At 44.8% G+C, this 18,858-nt stretch overlaps 1 protein-coding gene across 1 annotated transcript in view; it reads left to right on the top strand.

Moving 5' to 3' along the window:
- The window catches only part of ARFGEF1 (ARF guanine nucleotide exchange factor 1), a 298,382-nt gene extending 280,251 nt beyond the window's left edge, over nucleotides 1-18,131 (top strand). Inside the window, exons 33-39 of the mRNA XM_075353189.1 lie at nucleotides 2,153-2,210; nucleotides 6,956-7,088; nucleotides 7,405-7,544; nucleotides 9,714-9,882; nucleotides 13,660-13,798; nucleotides 16,546-16,663; nucleotides 16,753-18,131. Of these exons, the coding sequence (XP_075209304.1) occupies nucleotides 2,153-2,210; nucleotides 6,956-7,088; nucleotides 7,405-7,544; nucleotides 9,714-9,882; nucleotides 13,660-13,798; nucleotides 16,546-16,663; nucleotides 16,753-16,986 (991 nt within the window). The 3' untranslated portion in view covers nucleotides 16,987-18,131. The remainder of the gene's footprint in view (nucleotides 1-2,152; nucleotides 2,211-6,955; nucleotides 7,089-7,404; nucleotides 7,545-9,713; nucleotides 9,883-13,659; nucleotides 13,799-16,545; nucleotides 16,664-16,752) is intronic.
- The last annotated feature ends 727 nt before the right edge of the window (nucleotides 18,132-18,858 follow it).

Raw genomic sequence — 18,858 nt, 5'->3', positions numbered from 1 at the left:
TTGTGGAAAAAAAAGCTACCTGGTTCAAGTGACAGTTCTGTGGTGAAAAAAAAATTGTATTCATGGCTCAACATTATCAACTTCTGTGGAGCCCCTTGGGGCTCGCTAAACATCTAGATAAACTCCTTGAGGGGTCTAGTTTCCAAAATGGGGTCACTTGTGGGGGAGCTCCACTGTTTAGGCACCATAGGGGGTCTCCAAAACGTGACATGGCGTCCGCTAATGATTCCAACCAATTTTGCTGTCAAATGGCGCTCCTTCTCTTCTGAGCCCCGCCATGCGCCCAAACAATTACTTTCCACCACATATGAGGTATCTGCGTACTCAGGAAAAAATGCACTATAAATTTTATGGTGAATTTTTTGCTGATACCCTTGTGAAAAAAAAAGCTACCTAGTTGAAGCAACAGTTTTGTGGTAAATTTTTTTTTTTTCTTTTCATAGCTCAACGTTATAAACTTCTGTGATGCCCCCAGGTGTTCAAAGTGCTCACCAAACATGTAGAAAAAATATTTGAGGGCTCTAGTTTCCAAAATGGGGTCATTTGTGGGGAGCTCCATTGTTTAGGCACCTCAGGGGGTCTTCAAACCCGACATGGCGTCCGCTAATGAGTGCAGCTAATTTTGCACTCAAAAATTCAAATGGCGTTCCTTGCCTTCCGAGCTCCGCTGTTTGCCCAAACAATTGATTTTTACCACATATGAGGTATCAGCGTACTCAGGAGAAAATGCACAATACATTTTATTGTTCCTTTTTGTCCTGATACCCTTGTGGAAAAAAAAGCTACCTAGTTGAAGCAACCGTTTTGTGGTAAAAAAAATTTTTTTTCTTTTCACGGCTCAACGTTCTAAACTTCTGTGAAGCCCCCAGGGGTTCAAAGTGCTCACCAAACATCTAGAAAAATTATTTGAGGGTTCTAGTTTCCAAAATGGGGTCACTTGTGGGGGAGCTCCATTGTTTAGGCACCTCAGGGGGTCTTCAAACCCGACATGGCGTCCGCTAATGAGTGCAGCTAATTTTGCGTTCAAAAATTCAAATGGCGCTCCTTACCTTCCGAGCTCCGCTGTTTGCCCAAACAATTGATTTTTACCACATATGAGGTATCAGCGTACTCAGGAGAAAATGCACAATAAATTGTAGGGTGCACTTTCTCTTTTCTCCCTTTTGAAAATGAAAATTTTATGGCTAAAGTAACATTTTTGTGTTAAAAAGTAAAATTTTCATTTTTTCCTTCCACATTGCTTTGGTTCCTGTGAAGCACCTAAAGGGTTAATAAACTTCTTGGATGTGGTTTTGAGCAGAGTGAGGGGTGCAGTTTTTAGAATGGGGTCACTTTTGGGTATTTTCTGTCACCTAGGCCTCTCAAAGTCACTTCAAATGTTATGTGGTCCCTAAAAAAAATTATTTTCTAAATTTTGTTGGAAAAATGAGAAATCGCTGATGACCTTTGACCCCTTCTAACGTCCTAACGGAAAAAAAATTTGTTTCGAAAATTGCGCTGATGTAAAGTAGACAAGTGGGAAAGTTTATTTAGTAACTATTATGTGTGACATATCTCTCAGATTTATTGGCATAAATTTTCAAAGTTTGAAAATTGCGAAATTTTAAAAATTTTTGCAAAATTTCCTAAATTTTCACAAACGCAAAAATTATCGGTTTAAATTTACCACTGACATGAAGTACAATATGTCATGAAAAAACAGTCTCAGAATCGCCAGGATCCGTTGAAGCGTTCCAGAGTTATAACCTGTCAAAGTGACACTGGTCAGAATTGCAAAAAATGGCCCGGTCATTAGGGTGTTTTAGTGGCCGGGGGTGAAGGGGTTAAGGCTGTGTTCACACTTTTGTTTGGTCTCCATCAGTTATATTTTCCAATATACATCTCTAACAGCAGGCTGTAATGTATATGCCACTGTATAGGCATACAGCAGCGTATGCCTATATAGAGTTATATTGTAAAAAAAAAAAAGAAAAAGACCTAAAAGTATACTTTATTTTGTTTTTTAATACTTTATACTTGTGTTGTACAGGAGAGAGAGGACACTAAGCCACCTATTCCTATTTGTCAAAACAAGTTAAAAAACTAATGTGAACAGAGACTTACTTTATGGACTGTCACTGTGGCTTTAATCCTCCTTTCTCTTCTTGCACAGGTTGTTAACGTGGAAGCCTGCGGCCGGAGATATGGATCTACACTCTGATAAACAGCTGGTAAGTTGTGTATTGCCTATAACTTATAACTGCACTACATTGGATTAGACTCCTCTCCTTCTCAAGCAGTGGTATGAAACTTGCACTATGCTATTAAATCCATTTTCAGCTCAAAATCCACCATATTTAAGTTCATATCGCGTGTAAACCTGACCAGGCACATACCGTATTTTTCGCTTTATAAGACGCACTTTTCTTCCCCCAAAATTTGGGGGAAAGTAGGGGCTGCGTCTTATAATCCGAATATACGGGGGGGGTGTATATATATATATACACAGAGTCCAGTGGAGGTGCGGGCAGCTCTGGAGCGTGCTGGGGACTGCTTGGGGCTGGGAGCGGCAGCGTTTGATCTCCTGCTCTCCCGCTCATATAATATGCACAGCCGCTGTCCATCAGAAGCGTGGTGCTGAAACTGCATCGCGCTGATGGGCTGAGGGAGCTGTGCATATTATCTGCCTATGCTTACCTTTGATTGCACAGGATCTCCCCTCCCCCTGTGTTAGATATGGCCTCCCGTGCTGCTGCCCATAGTAAAATAATAAACTCTTTACTCACCTCCTCCAGCGTCTGGCCGGGGTCTCCCTCCTGCTGGCTGTGATTAGGTACACAGAGATTTCACTCTGCCATGCTGATCACATGACCTCCACTAGAACTAGGAAGTAGGAAGTGCAGGAGACAGAAGGAGTTCAACCCCGAGGAGGGAGACACAAGACAGGACTGTGCTGCAGAAGGTAAAGAGTTTATTTTACTAAAAGCAGCAACATGGGGGCGATATGTAACAGAGGGTGATGTGGCCCTGTCTGCCTGCCACAGAGGGTGATGTGGCCCTGTCTGCCTGCCACAGAGGGTGATGTGGCCCTGTCTGCCTGCCACAGAGGGTGATGTGGCCCTGTCTGCCTGCCACAGAGGGTGATGTGGCCCTGTCTGCCTGCCACAGAGGGTGATGTGGCCCTGTCTGCCTGCCACAGAGGGTGATGTGGCCCTGTCTGCCTGCCACAGAGGGTGATGTGGCCCTGTCTGCCTGCCACAGAGGGTGATGTGGCCCTGTCTGCCTGCCACAGAGGGTGATGTGGCCCTGTCTGCCTGCCACAGAGGGTGATGTGGCCCTGTCTGCTTGCCACAGAGGGTGATGTGGCCCTGTCTGCCTGCCACAGAGGGTGATGTGGCCCTGTCTGCCTGCCACAGAGGGTGATGTGGCCCTGTCTGCCTGCCACAGAGGGTGATGTGGCCCTGTCTGCCTGCCACAGAGGGTGATGTGGCCCTGTCTGCCTGCCACAGAGGGTGATGTGGCCCTGTCTGCCTGCCACAGAGGGTGATGTGGCCCTGTCTGCCTGCCACAGAGGGTGATGTGGCCCTGTCTGCCTGCCACAGAGGGTGATGTTGCCCTGTCTGCCTGCCACAGAGGGTGATGTGGCCCTGTCTGCCTGCCACATAGGGTGATGTGGCCCTGTCTGCCTGCCACATAGGGTGATGTGGCCCTGTCTGCCTGCCACAGAGGGTGATGTGGCCCTGTCTGCCTGCCACAGAGGGTGATGTGGCCCTGTCTGCCTGCCACAGAGGGTGATGTGGCCCTGTCTGCCTGCCACAGAGGGTGATGTGGCCCTGTCTGCCTGCCACAGAGGGTGATGTGGCCCTGTCTGCCTGCCACAGAGGGTGATGTGGCCCTGTCTGCCTGCCACAGAGGGTGATGTGGCCCTGTCTGCCTGCCACAGAGGGTGATGTGGCCCTGTCTGCTTGCCACAGAGGGTGATGTGGCCCTGTCTGCCTGCTACAGAGGGTGATGTGGCCCTGTCTGCCTGCCACAGAGGGTGATGTGGCCCTGTCTGCCTGCCACAGAGGGTGATGTGGCCCTGTCTGCCTGCCACAGAGGGTGATGTGGCCCTGTCTGCCTGCCACAGAGGGTGATGTGGCCCTGTCTGCCTGCCACAGAGGGTGATGTGGCCCTGTCTGCCTGCCACAGAGGGTGATGTGGCCCTGTCTGCCTGCCACAGAGGCCCTGTCTGCCTGCCACAGAGGCCCTGTCTGCCTGCCACAGTGTGGCCCTGTCTGCCTGCCACAGTGTGGCCCTGTCTGCCTGCCACAGTGTGGCCCTGTCTGCCTGCCACAGTGTGGCCCTGTCTGCCTGCCACAGTGTGGCCCTGTCTGCCTGCCACAGTGTGGCCCTGTCTGCCTGCCACAGTGTGGCCCTGTCTGCCTGCCACAGTGGCCCTGTCTGCCTGCCACAGTGGCCCTGTCTGCCTGCCACAGTGGCCCTGTCTGCCTGCCACAGTGGCCCTGTCTGCCTGCCACAGTGGCCCTGTCTGCCTGCCACAGTGGCCCTGTCTGCCTGCCACAGTGGCCCTGTCTGCCTGCCACAGTGGCCCTGTCTGCCTGCCACAGTGGCCCTGTCTGCCTGCCACAGTGGCCCTGTCTGCCTGCCACAGTGGCCCTGTCTGCCTGCCACAGTGGCCCTGTCTGCCTGCCACAGTGGCCCTGTCTGCCTGCCACAGTGGCCCTGTCTGCCAGCCATAGGGGAAATGTGGCATCACTGGGGGACGTGTTCAATATAAGGTGGCCATATCCAGATTAAGGGGGCTAATTTTAGGATGAGGGGGCTATGAGGGACATATACCCTATATTATTTGTTAGACGGACACTGGCATTATAAGACGGACCCCATTTATTAAAAAATTCTCTATTCCTTCACCAAATTTGGGGGTGCGTCTTATAATCAGGTGCGTCTTATAAAGTGAAAAATACGGTAAGTAAACTCTGGACCTGAAAAGAGTTCTGCTAAGTTATCATCCCTGCTCTCCACATAGGGCAGCGTCTACATGTATATTCAATTAGGGAGACAAAACGCCACCTGCCATGCAGGGTCTTGGTATTGCACACGATTGTAAAATTACGCACGGGGTTAACACTCCTATGTTTCTAAGCAAGAACAGGTCTGATCTCCCACTGTCAGACACAGCTGACGACTCTGGTGGTACATATCTGTTCTGTCTTGTCTTCTATTTCACTGGTTCAGTATCACTCAATGAATTCTATACTGTGAATAGACGTGAAAAAAAATTGAAAAAAATGACATTGACTGCAGACCCGGACGGGCAGCTTTTTCCTCTGGTCCAGCTTTTCCATATATTTCTACAGAGCCTTTTCTGTGTAAACTGATGAAGGTCGGATGACCGAAACGTCTTTAATAATTACACAGATCAATGAATAAAATATAAAACAATTTCAGTTGAATGCTTTGAGTGCTGGATTTTTTTCAATTTTTTGATCTGGGGTGGGACCCTATCCAAGCACCAGCGACTATAGAAGGAGTGCCACATTTCTATATTCTATATAGTGAATAGACGTGAAGCACCACTGATGCTTCTGTACGATTTGGTGATCACAATTGCTGGTGGTTGGTGGGGTCCTAACAAACCCAAACCTGCTGTACCTGTGATGTGTGACACAGAAGAGGTCCATTCTCCCTTGTAGATGGGCCAGCTATGGATGCCCCTGTTACAGTGGAAAAATATACAAAAAAAAAAAAAAAATATATATATATATTCCCCAAAGATCTTTATTGATTTTACCCAAGAAAATGAAATGTGAACAGTAAAAATATATAATCAAAACTAAACCAAAAATATATATTTTTGTGTGTATATATTTTTGCATGAAAGAATCCTATAAATGGCACAGTATTATATATATACAAACACACACCAAAACAGCACTAAAATAAATACATTTTATTCTGCCTACAGCAAAGCCTCAGAGAGCCACGTCAAAAAATTGGCCGTTTATTAAGGCCCTTTTAGGTCTGGTCATTGAGTGTTACCTCTATAGCTACATATTAGATTGTGAGCGCTGGATCAGAAAGATGGAGCTTTGATGTTTGTAGGTTTGGTTTTTTAAACTTTTACTGTGCACCCTTCTTAAAGGGAATCTGTCACCAGGTTTTTCCCTATGATCTGTGGCCACCACCAGTTAGCTTCTTATATTCAGCATTCTAGAAAACTGTATATAAGAGCCCAGGCTGATCTGTAGAACATAGTCATTTATTATACTCACCAGCAGGGCGGTTGGATCTGATGGGCATCGCTGGTCTCTGGTCCGGTGCCTCCTACTCCATCTTGTGCAGTTGCCATTCTCCTTCCCAGCTCCATGTCAATGAGGCGTCCTATGTGATCCACACAGAGGCCTCCATTGTGCTCCTGCGTGGGCGGTCTTTGATCTTTCCCCCGTGCCTGCACATTATAGTACTTTGCTCTGCCCTCTGAAGGGAAGATCAAAGAGCGCGTGCACAGGAGCGCAATGGAGGCTTCTGTGTGGATGACGTAGGACATGTCATCCACATGGAGCCTGAAAGGAGAATGGGGATCGCAGGAAGAGAGGAGTACTTGGACCCAAGACCAGCAACACTCATCAGACTGGACCGGACCGTCCTGCAGGTGATTATAATAAAAGGTTCCCTTTAAAAGCAGAGTGTCACTATTTCTGTGAGTTTGTCTCACATAATTATTTTTATTAATATTTATTAGGTTGCTTAAATTATTTTCTTTTCATTTATTGATGATTTTTTTAATTCTATGGAGATAATTGCAGATTGGTCTCATCTGGTTCATGTTGGCATTTTGTTAAAGCCTTTTGAGGAAGGACAGGTCATTTGTGTTTTTGAGATCAAACCATTTGAGTATTTTGTGTTTTTTTTGTTTTCTTTTTCATAAAACTTGTGATTTATAACTAAGTGCAATTTGTGTGCTTGTCAGGATTCTATATCTCAGAAGTCTGTGGATATCCATGACTCCATGCAGCCCCGGACAGCTGATGGCAGGCGCAGCACCCAGCCTGGCATAACAAGTGCAGCTAATGAGGACTTCTACCTGATCAGATCTGGAGCAAGTAAGTAGTGCTACGGACAAGATGTAATTATTGTGGTGACTATAAGGAACAGACCTCAGAACCACTGATGTGAAGCAAAAAATAATGCTGATTAATAAAGTCATTACTTTTATGTCTGTGCCTCGCAGACGGCTCGTGTCACTGCTTCCCACCTCTGATTATTCTGTATTTTAGTGTCCTCAAGGCACAGCAGATTGTCAATAATTAACTTGTGAAGGTGGAAGATAGCAAGTGCCTTTTATGTTGAAGAGTATTTGGACTTCTAAGAGATGATTTTATTCCTTACCGTTTTCTGTTTTTACTTTATTCTGTTCAGAACTTCCAGAACAGAAGCTTTTCTCAGCGTTGTTAATTAAATGTGTGGTGCAACTGGAACTCATTCAGACCATCGACAATATTGTGTTTTTCCCCGCAACCAGTAAGAAAGAGGATGCGGAGAATCTGGCCGCCGCTCAGGTGTGTGTTGTCCTGCTATGGGGAATATAAAACGGTGGGGAAGAACCCCAGCGCCTCAATGCCGCGGCGTCCTTATGGCCTTGTACAGATGGGCAAATCATAATCATATTTTATATTGTTTATTTTGGATATTACATCAGAACTAAACTTACAGACCAAAGGAGCCTTAGTATAAAAAAGGCGGTGCAAGTGTCATATCTGGAATTAGGCGACATTGTGTCCATCAGTATGAAGCCTTGTATCTTACCCATAGTAGCACCTCTTATCGGTCCAAAGTCCTTATTGAATAGTTGCTAACCTTTAGTGTTCTTTGCTTTTATGCCATGAGCTCAGGTCCATTTAGTTGCTATTGTGCTGGTTTTACCCTGGTTGTCAGTAGGATGGCACCCAATCATAGTTGGCATAGCGTGTAAGATAAATGTTCTGAGACCTAAAACCTTAAGGCTTGAGGAGCTTGTGTTACGTCACTGTGTATAGTATATAGTCTGTATAGTTCCCCAGACTATAACTATTTTTAGCAAGAGAAAATGTTCTGTAGTCAGGAGAGTCCACAGAGAATAGAGGAAGGAGGGCGGAGAACCCAACTCCTTCCGTATAGTCTACCCCCGGGACATGACTACGTCACATCAGTGGCCTTGCAGTGAACTCCTGTTTTCTGCATTGCTGCTTATTAATAATGTAAGTGTGTTTAGCTCGTCTGCTCCCTGGTTCAGTTTCCGGTGGTATCATGGCTGCACCTCACCAGTGAATGCAGCGTGGCAGATCAGCTGTAAACTATATTGATTTAGTTTGAAGAATATTATCTGTATTCTGATAATAGCATTGAGAATAATCCACCAGCCAGGTGACCGTGCAAAGGCAGTAATAACAAGGAAAAAGAGAGAAATGTAATAAAGAAAGATAAATATCATTTATCATATCAGACTTGCCTTAAACACATACAATAATGGATACTCCCCATCATTGGTTTTATCGGAGCCGTTACCTGTGACAATATGACCCCTAAAGGTCCCGTCACACACAACGAGATCACTAACGAGATTGTTGCTGCGTCTCCGTTCCTGTGACGCAGTAACGATCTTGCCAGCGATATCGTTGTGTGACACCAGCTATCAGGCCTCTGTTGTGAGATCGCTAGTCGTTGCTGAAGGGTCCGGACCATTTTCTTCAAAGGTGATGTCCTGCTGGGCAGGATACATTGCTGTGTTTGACACCTAACAATGACCTCCTATACAGGTCGCTCATCGTTACTGCATCGTTGGTAAAGCTGGGTTCACACATAGCGACAGCGACGTCGCTGTTACGTCACCATTTTCTGTGACGCAACAGCGACCTCGTAAGTCGCTGTTATGATCGCTGCTTAGCTGTCAAACACCGCAGACGCAGCAGCGATCATAACGACACGCGTCGCTGTGCTACATGTGCAGAGAGCAGGGAGCCGCGCACACCGCTTAGCGCTGGCTCCCTGCACTCCTAGCAACAGTACACATCAGGTTAATTACCCATTGTGTACTGCAGCTATATGTGCAGAGAGCAGGGAGCCGGCACTGGCAGTGTGAGAGCGGCGGATGCTGGTAACGAAGGTAAATATCGGGTAACCAGGGAAAGGTCTTCCCTTGGTTACCCGATGTTTACCGTGGTTACAGCTTACCGCAGCTGCCAGATGCCGGCTCCTGCTCCCTGCTCACTTCAGTTCGTCGCTCTCTCGCTGTCACACACAGCGATGTGTGCGTCACAGCGGGAGAGCGACGACCAAAAAATAAAGCTGGATATTCAGCAACGACCGGCGACCTCACAGCAGGGGCCAGCTCGTTGCTGGATGTCACACACAGTGACAGCGACAGGATGTCGCTGCAACGTCACAGAAAATGGTGACGTAGCAGCGACGTCGTTGTTGTCGTCGCTGTGTGTGACACCACCCTAAGGTCTGACTGTGTGACATCTCACCAGCGACCTCCCAGCGACTTACCAGCGAAAACGATGCGACCTGATAAGGATCGCTGGTAAGTCGTTAAATGTGACGGGGGCTTAACACTTGTTACCTCTAAACGTACAGAAATATGTTATGGGGCTATATAGCAACCCAACAGCCTTGGAAAAAAAAACCCCTCCTTCCTTGTTACGAGTGACATTTGCAGATTTAAGGCTAAACCCTTGTGTCATCCGCAGAGGGACGCGGTGCATTTTGATGTTCACATTGATACTCAGGACCAAGGCATGTATCGCTTCCTCACATCTCAGCAACTCTTCAAGCTCCTGGATTGTCTCCTTGAATCTCACAGATTTGCAAAAGCTTTTAACTCCAATAATGAGCAAAGGACTGCTCTGTGGAAGGCAGGTCAGTATCACCCATGTCTGTCTTGCTTAGAGATTAATAACACCGCGCATATTGGACCTGTCATGAGTTAATTTGCAGGAATATTAATACTTCAGTATCTTTACCAGCTCAGGTCTTTCCAGCAATTTTATAACACATGTCTTACAGATGTGTTCCTGCTGCATTAGCACCCAGTCAGCGGGTCTCAGTACATAGCAACATATTTTTTAATGTAGGACATGTATGAGGACTTTTTTCACAGAGTCCTTTTGACCAATCTGTTCCTAGAGAAATTGCTTAAAAGGAAGTTATGTATAGGTAATAACTATCTGTGGGCTACCACTGCTGGAAGCCCTACCGATAGCCAAAATGGAGCACTTGTGTTCCCCATTTTACCCTTGCTGGCACCTGGAGGAATTAAATAGAGCAAGAGGTCACACATGTGCGCTGCCACTTCATCCACGGTCTGTGGTGCTGAAGAAAGCCGATCGCTGTACTCGGCTATCTTTTGTCATTACTATAGACTTGAATAAAGCTCCATTTAACGCCTTCTGTCCACAGCCCAGTCAGTCAGGTCCCAGTGATAGTCAGCTGACATGGGAATAGCTTTTTGGTAGAGTTGGTGCAAATCCACTCACAGGACCCAGTTCAGCCCCCAGGTCTGTAATCTGTGTCCGTCAAGTGGGAGACCAGAGAACCGCTACCTCCCTTCATCCATGGCTCCTCTTTTGATTAGCCAGCCTGACATCATTATTATAGGGTGAAACATTGACGCCGTGCCAGGCTGACTAATAAGAAAGGACTCACAGATGCCTTGATGTAGACAGTGGTTCTTAAAGGGGTTGTACCACGAATGAAGTTCATTTTAATCAATAGATCTTGGAATAATACTAATTTCCACAACTGCATGTGTTTAAAAAATGTTCATGTGCTGAGATAATCTTATATATGTGTCCCTGCTATGTACTGTGTAATGGCCGCGTCTGACCGTACAGGGACATGGTCTGATCATACAACAGCTCCTGAGCAGGAGAGGAAGTAAAGCAGTATAATATCACAAATTATTCTTTCTTTGAGGTAAAACATTTTTTTAAAAAAACAGTCAGGGAAATGTTTTACTTCACATAAAGAATCAGCTACGATCAGCAATGTCTGTATACTTGTATTATTTGCTCAAGAGATGTGGTATGGTCAGATTATTACACAGCACATAGCAGGGGCACATACAGTGCCTACAAGTAGTATTCAACCCCCTGCAGATTTAGCAGGTTTACACATTCGGAATTAACTTGGCATTGTGACATTTGGACTGTAGATCAGCCTGGAAGTGTGAAATGCACTGCAGCAAAAAAGAATGTTATTTCTTTTTATTTTTTTTTTTAAATTGTGAAAAGTTTATTCAGAGGGTCATTTATTATTCAACCCCTCAGACCACAAGAATTCTGTTACTACTTCTTCTTCTATTAAGAAGTATTTCAGGCACAAAGAACAATGAGCTTCACATGTTTGGATTAATTATCTCTTTTTCCAGCCTTTTCTGACTAATTAAGACCCTCCCCAAACTTGTGAACAGCACTCATACTTGGTCAACATGGGAAAGACAAAGGAGAATTCCAAGGCCATCAGAGACAAAATCGTGGAGGGTCACAAGGCTGGCAAGGGGTACAAAACCCTTTCCAAGGAGTTGGGCCTACCTGTCTCCACTGTTGGGAGCATCATCCGGAAGTGGAAGGCTTATGGAACTACTGTTAGCCTTCCACGGTCTGGACAGCCTTTGAAAGTTTCCACCCGTGCCGAGGCCAGGCTTGTCCGAAGAGTCAAGGCTAACCCAAGGACAACAAGGAAGGAGCTCCGGGAAGATCTCATGGCAGTGAGGACATTGGTTTCAGTCAATACCATAAGTAACGTACTCCACCGCAATGGTCTCCGTTCCAGACGAGCCCGTAAGGTACCTTTACTTTCAAAGCGTCATGTCAAGGCTCGTCTACAGTTTGCTCATGATCACTTGGAGGACTCTGAGACAGACTGGTTCAAGGTTCTCTGATCTGATGAGACCAAGATCGAGATCTTTGGTGCCAACCACACACGTGACGTTTGGAGACTGGATGGCACTGCATACGACCCCAAGAATACCATCCCTACAGTCAAGCATGGTGGTGGCAGCATCATGCTGTGGGGCTGTTTCTCAGCCAAGGGGCCTGGCCATCTGGTCCGCATCCATGGGAAGATGGATAGCACGGCCTACCTGGAAATTTTGGCCAAGGACCTCCGCGCCTCCATCAAGGATCTTAAGATGGGTCATCATTTCATCTTCCAATAAGATAACGACCCAAAGCACACAGCCAAGAAAACCAAGGCCTGGTTCAAGAGGGAAAAAATCAAGGTGTTGCAGTGGCCTAGTCAGTCTCCTGACCTTAACCCAATGGAAAACTTGTGGAAGGAGCTCAAGATTAAAGTCCACATGAGACACCCAAAGAACCTAGATAACTTGGAGAAGATCTGCATGGAGGAGTGGGCCAAGATAACTCCAGAGACCTGTGCCGGCCTAATCAGGTCTTAAGGTGGTGTCACACACAACGACAATGACGTCGCTGCTACGTCACCATTTTCTGTGACGTTGCAGCGACGTCCTGTCGCTGTTGCTGTGTGTGACATCCAGCAACGAGCTGGCCCCTGCTGTGAGGTCGCCGGTCGTTGCTAAATGTCCAGCTTCATTTTTTGGTCGTCGCTCTCCCGCTGTGACGCACAGATCGCTGTGTGTGACAGCGAGAGAGCGACGAAATGAAGCGAGCAGGGAGCAGGAGCCGGCATCTGGCAGCTGCGGTAAGCTGTAACCAAGGTAAACATCGGGTAACCAAGGTGGTTACCCGATATTTACCTTCGTTACCAGCCTCCGCCGCTCTCACGGGGCCAGCGCTGGCTCCCTGCTCTCTGCACATGTAACTGCAGGACACATCGTGTAATTAACCCGATGTGTACTGTTGCTAGGAGAGCAGGGAGCCAGCGCTCAGCGTGCGCGGCTCCCTGCTCTCTGCACATGTTGCAGCACTGTCGTTATGATCGCTGCTTCGGCTGCTGTTTGACAGCTAAGCAGCGATCATAACAGCGACTTACAAGGTCGCTGCTACGTCACAGAAAATGGTGACGTAACAGCGACGTTGTTGTCGCTGTCGTTTAGTGTGAACCCAGCTTTATAAAAGACGATTATTAGCTGTAATTGCAAACAAGGGTTATTCCACAAAATATTAAACCTAGGGGTTGAATAATAATTGACCCACACTTTTATGTTGAAAATTTATTAAAATCTAACTGAGCAACACAACTTGTTGGTTTGTAAGATTTATGCATCTGTTAATAAATCCTGCTCTTGTTTGAAGTTTGCAGGCTCTAACTTATTTGCATCTTATCAAACCTGCTAAATCTGCAGGGGGTTGAATACTACTTGTAGGCACTGTATATAAGATTATCTCAGTACAGGAACCTTTTTTTTAAACATATCAATTGTGGAACTTACTGTTATTTTATGGTCTGTCCATTGAAATCAACATTAAAATGAACTTTGTTTGTGGGGAAACCCCTTTAAGGCCCATTTGTCTGTCAGATCACTAACCTTGACCACTGATCTGGGTCCTGCGAATTAATCTGCACCCCCTCCCTCCCCAAGTTATCAGAAAAGTCAGGATAAAAAAGCATCAGCAGTCAGATAATTCCTCTGACAAAATTGTATGTCTTTGTTGTCTGTTATAAATCTATGCAACTAATGAAACTAAATACATATTTTTTCTTTCTTCCTATAAGGTTTCAAGGGCAAATCGAAGCCAAACCTCCTAAAACAAGAAACGAGCAGCCTCGCCTGTGGTTTGCGGATCTTATTCCGTATGTACATGGATGAGAGCCGCAAGAGTGCTTGGGACGAGGTTCAGCAACGGTTACTCAAGTAAGTGCATACCAAGAGATACATTATATGGTCATAGTGATTTTAGGTGCTTCCCTCAGCCCCATTGGCCCAGAAGTATAAAATGCAGCCCCTTGCCATGCCGTCTGCCTTTCCTAACATCACAGAATGGTTTGTTCACGGATACCAGCGTATTCCTGTAGTACAGCTCCTTTTGTAACAAGCCAGTCCATGAAATTTATTTCCCTTCTAAATATTTTATGATCAGTTTTGAGTGGTGTAATGGAAAAGTGGAAGCATTTAGGAATCACAGCAGGGACAGCGAGTTCTGATATATAGGCTATGTTCACACGCGGCTTCTTTTTTGTTAGTGCATCTTGAATTGCATCTTAAATTACACCAAAAACGCAATGCGTTTTTGACACGTTTTTACTGCATTTTGCCCAATGCATTTTTTAATTCAATTCTATTGACTGGAGGGCTCAAAAATGCGGTAAAAACGCAAAAAAGAAATGACACGCTGCATCTGGAAAAACGCAACCAAGATGAAGCCAACAAAAGATACTCAGTGTGGACAGCAAAATAGAAATCTCATAGACTTTGCTGGGAGAAGGAAAGGCATGTATTTTGCTGCATCTTTGTGACCTCAAAAACGCAGCAAAAGATGCCCTGTGTGAACATACCATCTAGTGCACAAATGTCATCAATGCTCTCCTAATCTAAGCGAAAGATTAACATGAAGAATGCCAAGCAATGCTAAGCTGCCACCACTGCACACTGGAGCAGTGGAAACATGTTCCGTGTTATGTTGATGATCACACTTCTCTGTCTGGCATCTGATGGATGGGTTTGGCAAGCACCAAGAGAACGTTACCTGCCTGACTGAACTGAACCAGCAGTAAAGTTTGGTGGATGAATAATGCCATGAGGGTTGGGTTTTCAAGGCTTGGCATTAACCCTTTTGTCCCACTTAATACTTCAGCATATAAGACATGTTGGACAATTGTAGCTTTCAGTTTTGTGGGAATAGTTTGAGGAAGGCCCTATTCTGTTCCCGTATGACATGACTGCGCCCCAGTTCACAAAGGAAGGTTCTTAAAGGCATGGTTGGGGGAGTTTGTGTGAAAGAACATGATTGGCTGCAATGAGATTTCAACAATTGGGTTGAATACCTTTTGGGTTGAAGTAGATGTCAGTCTGAACTCACAAATGCTATGTCATAAAAGCTCCTGCATGTGTAATATGTAGATGTCCTGATACTGTTGTCCATATTTTATATAGTTAGGTACAGAAATATTTGGACAGTGATCAAAGTTTTTTCATTCTGTTTACCAAAATACATTCAAGATATGCACATCCTAATTGGAGTAAGGGTTTAGGAATTACAGTAATATGCAGCTGCCTCTTTCTCGGGGGATTAAAAGTAATTGATCAATTAGCTCAAAAGCTCTTTAGTGTGTTGCATCGGCTATTCCCTCATTAATCCATCATCAGTAAACCGGTAAAAGGTCTGGAGCTGATTCTAGTTGGGTCATTTACATTTTGAAGCTGTTGCGGTGAATCCAATACAGTCAGTCAAAGAAGCTCTCAACGGAAGAGAAACAGACCATCGTTAGGCTGGAAAAAAAGGAAATCCATCAGAGAGAGAGTAGAAATGTTAGGAGTGGCTAAATCAACAGTTTGGTACATTCTGCAAAAAAAAAATGTGCACTGGTGAGCTTTGGAGCGCAAATTGGCATGGATGTCCACGATAGACAACAGTGGTGGATGATTTACATGGTGAAGAAAACCCCTTTCACAACATCCAGTCAAGTGAAGAACACTTTCCAGGAAGTTGGTGTTTCAGTATCTCAGTCTACCATATAGAGAAGACTTAGGCTATGTGCGCATGTTGCGTTCTGCCGTGACAAATGTTCTGCAGTGTTTTGTTTCTGCATGTGCGTTTCAAAACTCAGCCAAAAAGCTGCGTTTTGGATGCATTGTGAATGCAGAATGGATGCAGAATTCATGCGTTCTGGATGCTTGTTCTGCCATAGACAGATGGGGAAAAGCATCCAAAACGCACAAAATCAGTGACATGTTGCTTTTTAGAACGCATCGATTTTGTAAAAAATTTGGCATCCAAAAAGCTGCATTTTAAAACGCAACGTGCGCATAGAATTTGCTTAATTCTCATAGACTTTGCTGGGGAAGCAGAACGCATGCATTTACGCTGCAGTTTAAACGCTGTGTAAAATAACGCAACGTGCGTACATAGCCTTAAGAAGACCAAATGCAGAGGGTTAACCACAAGGTGGAAACCATTAACGCCTTAACGACCAAGGACTTGTATATATACATCCTTGGCTGTATCTGTCCCTTTAATGTGGGCTCGCGCGGTGAGCCTGCATTATTCCCCGCACATATCTGCTGATCTGATCAGCAGACATGTTCGGCTAACAGGCTCAGGTGGATCGGAGATCCCCCAGCGCCTGTTAACCCTTTAGATTGCAGTGTCAAACTCTGACAGTGTATTCCAATGCCTTCTGGCGGGGATTGCGCTGTTCCCTGTCACAATTGGCAGTCCTGTAACACTTCAGTTGCATCTCAGTTGTTTCATTTTAAATAAAAAATAGCGGCATGCAGAGGCCAAATCCCGAAGATACATCCTCTGTACTGTCCAAATATTTCTGGATCTATCTGTATTTCATATTTAGTTTAGATGTCTTCATTACTGTGTGTATATGGCTGACATGCACTACTATGTACATATGGGTGAGATGCACTATAATGTACATTTCTCGTTACAGTGTTTGCAGCGAAGCATTGAGTTATTTTCTAACCCTCGCATCTGAAAGTCACCGAGAAGCCTGGACTAATCTTTTGCTACTGTTCCTAACAAAGGTTCTGAAGATTAGTGATGAACGGGTAGGTTTCATCCTTTTCGTACAATATCCACCACCTACCGTCCAAACAGGACAGGGTCGTCAGATTAATATTCTTTTCCCTTTTTCCAGTTTAAAGCTCATGCCTCCTTCTACTATCCGCTGCTGTGTGAGACCATCCAGTTTGACTTGATCCCCGAACTACGTGCTATCCTCAGAAGATTTTTCCATCGAATTGGGCTTGTTTTTAAAATCTCTCTACCCCCAGATCTAGACCAGGACAGATCAGGACAAAGTGCGGAGGCTACTGATTTTATTTCTGCAGTGGAGGACATCCAGAGGCCAGCCTCTCAAGATAACCTTTGAATTATGGTTTTCTATTGCGGTTTTAATGGTACAGCTGCTTAGGAGGACGCTGTCACTTCATTACACTCCAGACTGACTTGTGGTGAACGCCGTCTCTGTACAGATTTTTTTTCTCTCCAGCACAAAGCTGGATTGTCTCTTCCCATTCCCCTTATTGCTGTACAATACAGCAGGTCCAGGGATGTATACAACATACAGCATTACCTTGAGGATTTCTACACCTACAAGTTGTTTTTCAGCTGTGTAAGTGATTCAATGGCAACATTCAGTTTTCCTCCCTGTCCTTACTTGTCATGTGGAAGGATTAACCCTTTTACGGGCTGTGAAGGTTAAAGGAACCTGACATTGCTGTTTTTATGTTGCACTCTGTTTCTCAATGAACTTTTTGACATCTATGGGGTAAAGTGTGCAGGCCTGTAATATAAACCATGAAACACTATATACCGATCTTCCTGCAATATTTGATTTTCCTCATTTTCTCACTGATTTGCTGCAGATCCCATTATTTTATCATTTATGGAATGCACTAGGTTTTTTTGAGATTTAAGAAAAAAATTGAATATTTTTTTAGTTTTTCTGTAATACTCTCTTTTAGCCCTGGCGTTACTGCTGCTGACTTTTCAAAGCAGAAGCCGACAATGTCGCGTTTGTCTTATCTGTAAAATAAGAGTAGGGCTTTGAATAAAATCAAGAGCAATTCCTCCAGTGACCTGGAACTTGAATCATCGTAGCAAGTCTGGGTAGTGTCTGCTGTTATAATTACGTTCCTCTGTTTGATGTAGATTTCACTCTGTACAGAAATTAATGTTAAATATATATAAAAAAAAAACAAAAAAGAAAAAAACTAATTTGGCTTGGTTTGACCTGTGGGAAAATTACGATTTTTTTTTTTTTTTTTGGGAACTATATCACTACTGTGAATTGTGATTCAATGGTAACAATACAAGAAATGGATTAAAGTGTCGAGCATTCCTTATTGCAGTGGATGTAGAGTTATTCGACAAGATGTATATGGTACAGACCTGTAAAGTTTTCTATGTAAAATTCTGTACAACTTTCTGTACTATATTGGTTCTCATCTGGCATAATCTAATCGGGTTATAGGTCAATAAAGTTTTTGAATTCTTTCATCATTGCAAAACTAAGCTGGACTCGTGGTGCTTGTCTTATGTATGACCCGGGGCAGTAAATGTCGGCTAGCTCACTCTATCATACCCTAATGAATTAATGCCCTATGTTCCCATGCGTCAGAGATAACCAGTGTTATTCCCAGTGAAAGACTATCTATGCATTAGGATCATATGGTAGTGACAGTTCATGACAATACACTTGCTAACTTAATGGGAACCAGTCAAGAATATTAGCCCAGGAGTACAGGAGTCTGTTTCACACTCCAGATACAGACAACAATGCCTATAATGACTGCAGATCTCCCGACCTGAACCTACTGCCTCAAAGACACATATAAAGCTGTATGTTTGAGTCGGGAAACCCACCGCCTCACCAAGCATTGTAGACTGTATACGGACCATGAAACTTATTGGGGTGAACCTGGTGTTATGCTGCCTGAATCGCTAGCAGAATGAGAAAAGGTCAAGCTCATGTTTCATAAACGGCTATGTAAAATTTACAAACAAGCTGGTTAGCATGGGATCATATTCAAGTGACCGTTCATGACAACACGCTTGCTAACTTAATAGGAACCAGTCAAGAGTCTTAGGCCGGGAATACACAAGTCTGTTTTATGGTCCATATACAGACCCAATGCCTGTATTGACTGCAGATTTCCCGACCTGAACCTACAGCCTCAAAGACACATATAGAACTGCATGTTTGAGTCTGGAGACCCACTGCCAGACCGAGCATTGCAGA

This window comes from Anomaloglossus baeobatrachus, chromosome 6, assembly GCF_048569485.1.
Source record: "Anomaloglossus baeobatrachus isolate aAnoBae1 chromosome 6, aAnoBae1.hap1, whole genome shotgun sequence".
In the NCBI taxonomy this organism is placed as follows: domain Eukaryota; kingdom Metazoa; phylum Chordata; class Amphibia; order Anura; family Aromobatidae; genus Anomaloglossus; species Anomaloglossus baeobatrachus.
This window is presented reverse-complemented; position numbering and strand designations above follow the sequence as displayed.